General features: G+C 34.4%; 1 protein-coding gene across 2 annotated transcripts in view; it reads right to left on the bottom strand.

The window, feature by feature from the left end:
- Positions 1-1,818: 1,818 nt before the first annotated feature.
- Mob4 (MOB kinase activator 4) overlaps positions 1,819-10,988 on the bottom strand; it is a 56,259-nt gene continuing 47,089 nt past the window's right edge. For both annotated transcript variants that reach the window (XM_090384107.1, XM_090384108.1), the window contains exon 7: positions 1,819-2,320. In XM_090384107.1, the coding sequence (XP_090240233.1) occupies positions 2,198-2,320 (123 nt within the window). In that variant the 3' untranslated portion in view covers positions 1,819-2,197. The remainder of the gene's footprint in view (positions 2,321-10,988) is intronic.

Here is a 10,988-nt window from a genome sequence, read left to right as displayed (position 1 = left end):
TATAATTTGAATAAATTCCGAGAATTTATTTTAATTTTGAATATGATCAATGAGAAATAACAAAAACGCATTAAAATAATTATAAACAGTTATTAAAGCAAGGCCACTGTTTAACATTGATATCATACTCTTCAGATCTCATTTAGTTCTCAGATAATTATAATTTCTACTAGAATATTCAATCCATCCACTTTATTAATAATTTATGCTGATATATATCTCTACTGAAGAATTACACTGGCAATCATTTAGTGCTATCAATTTTCTAAGAATGATAATATTAAAATACTTATAAAACTTCAAATTATGGAATCATTATACAAGTGATTGTTGAAAGGCATAATATAGTGCCACATTTTAAAGAGCAATCTGGGTATAAAAATTCCACACAATGAAAATACTACATACAATAAACCCTCGATTTCATGGACGAAAAAATTTTAATGGCACCAGAATGTATTCTGAGTATGCTGATGAGATAGGGAAGACAAGGAACTCGTGGGTCATGGCATCCAACAGAAAGTGTCCCAGTCCATTTTTAGGTACACTCACTACTGCATTGTTAAGCACTCATTTGTGCTCTGTTTCTTTATTATAACCTCACTTACAGTGTATCACATGACTCTAAAAGAAAACTGGTGACAAAGAAAGCATGTGATTTCAGCATTGCAGAAATTAAAGCTGTTAGAAAAGTCAGATTGTGGTATGACTGTTTCCATGTCTGTAAGGAATGTGGCATGGAAAACCAGTGTCAATATTTTTAAAACAAAGGCTAAATATATATACAGTACTAACAAAGTATTTTAACATTTGCCAACAGAAAGCACAGAAAGTAGTAATCAGTATGAACCTTTAAGATGCAATTTATAAATAATTTGTTAAAAAAGTGCTCAAATAAAATCAAGAAAAACAAAAACTTGTTTTTACTGTTTAACTTTATTACTACATTACAGAGCAACTGTTTAAATTGTCAATTCTGTGGAGCAATAATCAACTCCCCCACCTTCTCCCAGCAGTCCATAAAATCAAGGGTTTGCTATACTTTTATAGCTGAAAAAAATTAGTGTCTTATCTCATAATCTTTGTCTTCTGTTCTTTGCAAAATTAATGTATTTCATTCTGTGCAAACAAATACATTAACTTAATGCTGAAATATCATTTACGAATTATTATTTATGATCATTTGATTGAATACAAATATTGCAAAATTAGAACAGTTCCTTAGAACTGCATTTTTCATCTGATACTATGTATTGATATAACTTGCAAGAGATATTTCAATATTTAACTGTACAATGTACTGCTGATTTTTAATTTTAAAAAATAAATCTAAATATATTACATGAAAATATTTCTTATTATAATGAATAAAATAATACATCATAGAAAAACAAAAGCTGCAGCTGCACTGTCATTCTGTTTAAAACAATGAATTATAAGTAGTTCATTATATGGAGGGATTAAACTTGTAGTGGACATATTAAACATCAAAACCAAAGCAGAATATAACAAGAAACCATATTTCACATTGTTTCACTTTTTTTTTTCTTTCTTTCTTTCTTTCTTTTTTTTTTTTTTTTGATTTAGGAATTAGGCGCATATACATGCATGCACACGTGCACATACACAGTTTGAGTATACCTTCAGTTATAAGAGGAGAGCACTAGAAAAAATTTACACAAAGTTCACTTCCTACCAAGTCCAATGGCAAATGTCCAAAATCATTGCTTCTCCATAAATATTATAATAAATATGATTTATATAAACAGGTAATTTCATGTTTAGCATAATTTTTTTACATCTCCACACAATTTACACAACCTTCTGAACTGTGGACAAAATAAAATATTGTAATCAAAATTATTCCAAAATTCTCATCTGGATTGTCTATATTTTACAACAGTAGTACTAGTTCTATACAGTTGATTTTCTAATCTCAGATGTTGTTTTGTGTATACTGACAAGCTACTGGTTTTCAAAACCACCTGAACTGTACCACTTAATTATTGGGTTGTAATAATCTTGAATAATAAATATTTACTATGCTAGAGATACATATCACTCACATTTCAGTATGTCTAGTTAATGCCATTTGAGAAGAGCAAACACTTGGATGCAGAAGTCAACTGCTGTGCAGTTGCCCTGAAGTGTTGTGATATGGTTATTTCAATGAAGACACCTAAAGCAATCTTGATTTTCATGCTTCACTTTCTGTTGCATTAGCATCATCATCCAAAATTGGTACAATTAAATTATCCTTTGACATTAAGTTATATTTTGTGACAAATACTGTGAAACGGCGACATAGATAGGTCTCGTTCTAGAAAAGATTTTTTTATATTTTAGTTAAACAATTTTAAAATTTTAACACATTTTAAATAATAATAAAAATGGTTTAAAGAAATATTTCTTCAGATGATAAAAGAAAAATAAATTTAGCAAGACTAATTAGAGCAAAATTATTTCAATGCACTAAGTTTCAATTAAAACATACATCAAAAATACCTAATTAAAACACCCTGGACAGAATATGTCTTAACTGATATTGTATACAAAAGAGTATAAAAGTATAGAAAGAGGAAATTTGCAACATTAGATGGTTTAAAAATTTCAAATTACAATATTTTTAGAGTAATACGGAAAAATTTTAAATCAAACTAATTATCAAAAGTTAATCACTATGAAGGACTGCAATACTCTGAATACAAACTATCACAAAATAATATCAACTACTAGATCTTAATTTTTATAAACTGGAAGTAAAATTTCTTTTGATGTTTAGATGGCATACTTCTATATTATGATGGAAATTCCAACCTCTCCCCTAAATGCCGGCGTCTCCGTAGCCAGGTGGGAAGGAGCAGCGGTGCGTAGCACACGCTTCTTGATTAAAAACCGGGGTTCGAGCCCGTCACCACCAAATGCGGAGGATGCGGAAAGGTCAGGGAATGACCACCGCATGACCCAGAGCAATATGGCCTTAGTTGCTAATGCTCCTTAAAAAACCAAACCAAACAAACAACCCCTAAATGCATTAAATATGAAGGGCTGAAAAATGCTGTAAATTTTTTTTCAATTGCTTGTTTGTATTTTTTTTTTTTTAAAGCCTAACAGTAGCAATTTTTAGTCCTATAGATTCTGCAAGTATAAAGTTGCAATTTCTCATTGGAAACATGAAATGACTTCATAAACACTTCAATTCTTTTCCAGGTTATAACTCCATTCAGTAGAGGAGAAAAGAAGGAGGGGAGAAAAACAAACCCTTTTAAAAAAGTTACAAGTGGTAATGTGTGCAATAGCCAAAACAAAACATTTTTGTTACATTGGCTTTCACATAGTGGAATTTTTCATTATCCAACCAAACCTAAGAAATGCAGAATTTTAAGAAGAAACTTAAGGAATGTAGAATTGGAATTTGGGGAGTACAATGTGTACAGAAAGGATAGGAAAGGAGGAAGGGGTTATGCTATTAGTTAAGAAACACAAAATCTAAGGAAGAGCATCCAGTTGACATGAGTGGACAGTGCAATGCAAATCAGTTTGGTGTGACTTAAGAACTGGGAAAGCAAAATTGAGAGTAGAAGTGTGTTATAGGCCTAATGACTCTAATGAGTACAATGAACAACTGTACAGAGAAATAGAGTGGGCCAGTAAATCAGACTGCCTTATAATGGAGGATTTTTACCTCCCCAGATACTGACTGGAACTTGTGGATTGGTTACTCACACAAAAGCAAGGCTTTTGTAGATTTATTGGACGACTGTTTTCTACAGTAGCATGTTTGAGAGGCAACCAGAGGGAGTAATATTCTTAATCTAATTATCAGTGATTTTTCATGCATTAAGAATCTGCAAATAAACGAACCACTAGGTGGTAGTGATCACAGAGTACTGATGTGAAATTTACTCCAATATGCAACTACCATCAGAAGTAAAGGGAAGGGTTTTTACTTTCATAAAGGTGATTATAGTGGCCTCAAAAAGTTTTTAAATTCTATATAGTGGGATCAACTGATGATATTACCAACAGCAAATTCTAAATGGGAGGCATTCAAAGAATTAATCTTGGACGCTACTAGGCTTTTCATACCAAATAAGAAATACTGTTTCAGGTATATACCTAAATGGATGTCAGATGAACTAATGAGACTCAAGGTAGAAAATAAAAATGCATGGGATGCATATAAACTATCAGGTGACACAGAAGTCTATGGTACATATAAATTGGTCTGTAATCAAGCCACAAGAAAGGTTAGACGGGCAAAGGCGGAATACAATGGGCACAACACTGAATCCTGGGGGTCTTCACTAATAACATTAGTCCAGGAAGAGCGGTATCCATTGATTACCACTCTGTCTTCTCCCATTCAACCATCCCTTTATCCATAACAGCAATTTGCCCTTAATGAAATACTGGTAATAGGAGAAATTCTTGGCAAAAGATGCAAAGAGTTCTTTAATTATGTAAACTTTAGAAGGAAGGAGATGAATCAGATTAGTCCACTTGATATCGATGGTTTGACTATTGATGAGCCTGCTCCAGTAGCTGACAAACTGAATGAGTATTTTGCATTTACATTCACACAATCAAATATTCAGGGAGGAGAACGCTAGAAGTTTATCAAACCCTGACAAGGAGCTAAACAATTTTATAATAACTGAGAGCAAAGTGGAGGAGAAATTTTTGAAGTTAAACATAAGAAAAGCACCTGGGTTGGATGGGTTCTATCCAGTTATATTAAACAAGGCAGCAAATGCAGTAAGCAAACCCTTAGCCTTAATTATGAGAGCTTCTTTGGACTCAGAGGAGGTCTCCATGGGCAGTAGATGTGCAAATGTGTGTCCAATTCACAAAGGAAAGGGGGGGGGGATCGAAATGTGACATGAGTAATTACAGACCTTTAAATTTAACTTCTGTTCCAGGGAAATTAATGGAGGCACTGGTTAAAGAAGCCGTGCATTATCATCTAGACAAGACTGCAGTTATAGTTCAGACACAGCATGGGTTTGTTAAGGGGAAGTCTTGTCTGATGAATTTGATTGGATACTATGTTGTGCTCACAAAGGAACTGGATGCAAAAAATAATTTTGATATCGTATACAGGCAAACACCGTACTTGAACAACACGATTGATAAATTGTGGAAATCCTCGCACAACACGGTACTTAAATAACAAGGTTTCACTCTAACACAGTTTGAGAATTGTGGGAAATCTCGCTTAACATGGTATTTTTGAGCTTTTGTACTGAGAAAACCCTGCTATTATGTTAGATGTAATTTTCAATGTTTGCATTCCTTTTTGTGAATCCCCGCTGTTGACTCCCTAGTCTGTTATCACCTTCATGGTATTTTTCTAAAGCACATTTCTGGAGGTTTCTTTGTTTGTTTGTTTGTTATTTGGATTTTAGGAGCATTAGCAACTAAGACCATATTGGTCCTGGGATATGCGGTGGTCATTCCCTGACCTTTCCGCATCCTCCGTATTTGGTGGCCACAGGCTTGAACCCTGGTCTAATCAAGAAGCATGTGCTACGCACTGCTGCTCCTGCCCACCTGGCTACAGAGGCACCTGTTTCTGGAGGTCACTACCATAAAACAATAAAAACAATTTGCACTTTCCGATTTATTGGTCTTTTCTGTTAGTGTAATCTACTATAAACTCGTAGTAAACTGGATCTTCTTGCATTTCCTATAGTACTGATAGATGGAATTCTGTGGGTCTTCACGTTATTATGGTGAAATGTGTTTCCCCCATCCATAAAATATTCAATCATATAAAAAATGTAAATAAATTTTTAAAAACTCATTACTCTGTATCTCACTTGTGCGTATCATGTTTGTTGCCTATCATTTTTACTTTTTTAAATTTTACAACAATAAAAAAAGTCAGTGAACAGAAATATCAATTAGTATGTACATATTACAGTACATATTAATTAAGCTATGTACGTAAGTGTAAATTTATTTTTATATTTGTAACTGGATAACATTCTTCCGATTTCCACATATCATTTAACTTTGTTAATTGGTAAGGTAATAAAATTAAATTTGTGCTTGATATTTAAGCGGGGATCCACTGTATTTTGTTGGGAGATCCCTGGGTTAGGTTTGTGCTATTGAATTTGTGCTTGTTTGAGACTATAAAAAATTGTGACTTTGAAGCGTGCAGTTCTGACTTTTAAAGAGAGCAGAAGATACACGAAATCTAGATGCTGCAGAAGAGTGTGAATTGTGCTTAGCAGCAATGAAGAGGAAGAAAATTAAATGAACATACATTATCTGACATATAAGTCTTAGAGTTTGTAAGGTAAGATGTTTGTTCAGTTATTACTATTTAAGTTACTACTATCGTAAAAATAAAGTTAAAATATTAAGTTATTGCTACTATAAAAATTAAGTTTTCAATAGTTATATATATATATAAAAGGGTGTATTTTTGTTAGCTTGTGGAACGTAACTCCACCCCACTGAACATAACTCCACCTCACCTTGTACTGGTTCTTAGTCCCGTATAACACGGTTTTGCATTACATGAGATTTTGTAGGAACCAAGCTACTGTGTTATACGATGGTTACCTGTACTCAGAAGCTTTTGATATGTACAGATTGGAGCAGTATGTCATTAAGGGCAAATTGCTGCTGTGGATAAAGAGATGGTTGAATGGGAGAAGACAAGAGTAATAATCAATGGAGTCCCTCAGGGTTCGGTGTTCAACCCATTGTTGTTTTCAGTATTTATTAACGATATTGATAAAAGTATGTCAGGCTTAATGTCAAAGTCTGCAGACGATACAAAGGTTGGCAGGATTGTTAATGACACTAATGACAGTACGCTACTGCAATAGGATCTAGAAAAATCGAGCAGATGGGCTGAGAAGTGGCAATGAAGTTTAACATTAACAAATGTAAAGTATTGCATATGAGCAGCAGTAATCCCAGAGTAACATATCAACTTGGTGGTACTATGCTCAGGGTAGTGGAAAATGAAAAGGACATGGGGGTAATTATGCAATCAGATATGAAGTTTTCTGAGCAGTCTGCAAGAGTAGCTCATGGAGTCTTGTCAATGATATACAGGAATTTTGCCAACAGGGATAAGGGGGTGATTCTCCCCTTGTATAAGGCAATGGTCAGGCCACACCTTGAGTATTGCATACAAGTCTAGAGGCCTCAATTTAGGAACAATGTGGAGCTGCTGGAACGAGTACAGAGAAGGGCAACGAGATTGGTGAGTGGAACAAAGGGTTGCTGTTATCAAGAAAGGCTTAAGTTCTGCAAATTGCAGCTTCCAGAGACTAGGCACCCACGAGGTGATCTAATTGAGGTGTATGAGGCCTTCATTAGTTTCAGCAAGCGCAATGCTGATTGGATTCTTCCTCTTGCTCAGATAACTCACCTGGGGGGGACATAAATTCGAATTGAGGAAAGACACTTGTAGAACAGGTGTGCGAAATTTGCCTTTAGCCAGCGGGTGGTTGATAGTTGGAAAAAACTTCTATCAGTTGTGGTGGAGGCCAACTTAAATAAGTTCGAGGCAGAACTGGACAAACATCTGGAGTGAATGGAGGGGTGAAATGGGAAGGGTTTTGTTTTTTTTTTTTGGCTGATGCTGTATAAGCTTGCTTTCTTGCATCATATGCCTCTACTAATGCTAATGTTAATCTCAGAGACAGTCAGTGAAAATCTGAGAACAATGAACCACTTTATTTATGGATTGGTTGAGGACTTTATACCAGCAGAGATCATCAATACCCCAATAACTATAATGAAGTTAATTTTCTGGCATTTCTGATTCTAGGTGAACTGTAAGAATGCTTTATTTTCATATGTTATCTGAATGTGTCACATAATTAGTCTGCAGTTTTTGTTTGACAGGCAGAAACTGAGTAACCCTGGAGGCAAATATGACAGCCATGGATGCAACTATATTGTCAGTGGCCAACATGCATAGTACTACAATTTAGCCAATTGTGGGTCACAACTGATTGAATATTGATGATAGTAAAGCATTCAAACCTACATTGGTATAATTATGTTTATTTCTGAATTGGAAATATTTACATAATGACATCAAATGTTTTTGGGTATTTTCTTAACAATTCTTCAGTGACAGCTGTATTTACAATATCACCGTCATAAAAGGTCACTTCAGTCACAAGAACAAGTTCTTGTGACCGAAATATATATATAAAAAAAAAAATCCTATATAAATAATGAAGTTTTAGTTCTTAAAAACAAAAGTTGGGTAATTGTACTCCCTCATTACTTATGAAGCTTTCTTTTGATTTCTTTCTAATTTGTGCAAAAAAATTTCCATGACATGATGTAAAAAGTTTTCATTGAACAGACTAATTTATTGTGGAATCTTCTCTTTTGATTCAGTGATATTCAAAGGAAATCACAAAAAATTCTTTCATACAGATATCAATACGGCTGTAACATTTAAAAGGATAAATAAACAATAAGATAATCCTAGAGAAATATGAATGAAAAACTATTGCAGTCCAGTTTTTTTTTTTTTTTTAGAAAAAAAAAGAATTACAAAAACTAACAGACTAGAACAGCATTTATTTCACACCTTTGTAATGGCATCTTTCCCAACCATGAGCAATGTTGCAGGACCTCCAAGGTTTGCTTACCTCAGTGAAAATTTTCAGTGGAGTTATCTGAAGGAAAAAGTTTGTCATACAATATCACTGAGTAAAATGAACAAACGTGGAATTTTTACTGTTATAGAGAATTCCAGAATTCGTGGGCATAAATTCAAATTACAACAGAAGAGATTTAGACTAGATTGTAGTAATTAAAAGAGAAGATTCCACAAGCAATAAGACTGATTGATGATGAAAATTTCTTACATCACGTCATGGAAAATTTTCATGCATAATTACAAAGTATCATAACTAATGAGGGAGCACACCTACCAGACTGTTTTTAAGAACTAAAATGTGACACTGCAAACTAGTGATTTTTATTTTTCAGTATCATTTGAACAAAATTATGTCAGTTTGTTCAAATGATATTGCAAAATAAAAATCACTAGTATGTAGTGCCACATCACCCATCAACCACATAGGTTTACAATTTAGCTAGTGAAGAATGGATTCAAATTCCCCAACAACCAAGAGCTACTCTGTGATATCATAAATTGCTAAACCTACCTTTTACTGTTCGTGGACATGCAGTTTGGAGCATTTTACGGACACTGATTCATTTAATTTAAATAGAATTATGTTATATGAAGGTTATGGATTAAAGGACAAGAAATTATCTACCTGACTACAAAAGCAATGTCATAGCATCTTGAATTTATGTTATTTTATTAAGGTATGACTACAGTTTATGTGCAAAATAACATATCATAAAACCTCTAATTTTTTTTTAAAAACATAACAATGGCACTTTTTTGCAGCTAAATTCCTCACCAAAGAAAAATGTTCCAAGGAATTTCATGAGAGGGAGAAGCTGATTAACGTATATGGCCAAGCTGTAACTTCATCATGTCAAGCAAAGTTCTGGAGCAAGCAATTCTAAAAGGGAGAACCATTGGAAGATGACCCAAGGACAGGATGCCTGTTTCGAACATCACGAGAAATGTGTGAAAATGTGAAACTGAATGAAAGACAGATGACTAAAGTTTGCAGAAATAGTCCATGAAATTGACACACCAGAACCAAGGATGGATAAACTATAGATATCAAAACATTTGTTTTGTTTGGGGCCAAAAGATGCAGACTCAGCTTCAGAAAGAGAATCAGGCAGTTTCACATGACAACCCAAACATTTTTAAACAAGACCCACAGAGTTAGATTAGTAAATAGAGATAACGCCTTGTTTCTAGATCCATTATGGGATCTGGAAACCAATCAAGAAAACCTTCAAGTAGAAACTCAAGGGGTTGCCCACCGGGAAGAAGTTGGATTCCCCAGGGATTGGTTCTTTGACCACCACTGATTTTTGATTTTCATAAACGACACCAACAGTGGGATAGAAGGCTGATGTCAAAATTTGCAAGTGACGTAGATTGGTAGAGTAGTTAATGATCAGTACCAAGCAGCACTGTTTCAAGATGACTTGAACAAGCTGCAAGAATAGTCAGAAAAGTGGCAGCTATGTTTTAATACAGCAAAATGCAAGGTCTTACACTTGGGGAATAGCAACCCCAAAATAAATTGCACACTTGGTGGAGTTGAATTAAAAACCATAGAGGAAGAAAAGGATCTGGGAATTATAATATGGGCAGATATGAAGTTTTCTGAGCAGTTTACACAGGCAGCCAGGAAAGCCCATGGTGTTCTATTGATGATTTATCGAACATTATTCTGTAGAGATATGGAGGTCGTAGTCCCACTGTATACGGCAATTGTAAGATCACATTTGGAATAGTGTTCAAGTATGGAGAACTCATCTGAAAGAGACATGGAGCTCCTTGAAAGGTCCAAAGATGGGCAACTAGAATGGTGAGATCAGCAAGTGGTTGACCATATGAGGAAAGACTCTGAATATGTGGGCTACAGAGCTTGGCAACCAGGCACCTCAGAGGTGACCTGACTGATGTTTATACGACTCTGAAGGGAGTTAGTAAAATGAACAGAGGTGGAATTTTCACTGTTATAGAGAATTCCAGAACTTGTGGGCATAAATTCAAATTACAGCAGAAGAGGTTTAGACTAGATTGTAGGAAGTTTTCTTTTAGCCAGCAAGTCACTGAATGCTGGAACAGGTTGCCTTCACAGGTAGTTGATAGTTTGAATAAATTCAAAGGTCATTTTTCATTTATTAAGCAAAGAGAACCCTAGCTAAAAAATCTGGCAAATCTGCTATACATATTATACACATGGTACAATGTACAAATATTAACAATATATTATATACGCGAAAACAGTGTACATTAATTAATTCAATTAGCACGACATGACGAACCAATTATACTGTGCAATGGTCATCCCAAACTCAGCTACAGAACAATGAGTTGGACAAGCAAAATA

Source organism: Mastigoproctus giganteus, chromosome 10 (genome assembly GCF_048544385.1).
Source record: "Mastigoproctus giganteus isolate SK-2022 chromosome 10, ASM4854438v1, whole genome shotgun sequence".
NCBI lineage: Eukaryota > Metazoa > Arthropoda > Arachnida > Uropygi > Thelyphonidae > Mastigoproctus > Mastigoproctus giganteus.
The sequence above is the reverse complement of the archived record's forward strand: the minus strand, read 5'-3'. Positions and strand labels throughout refer to the sequence as shown.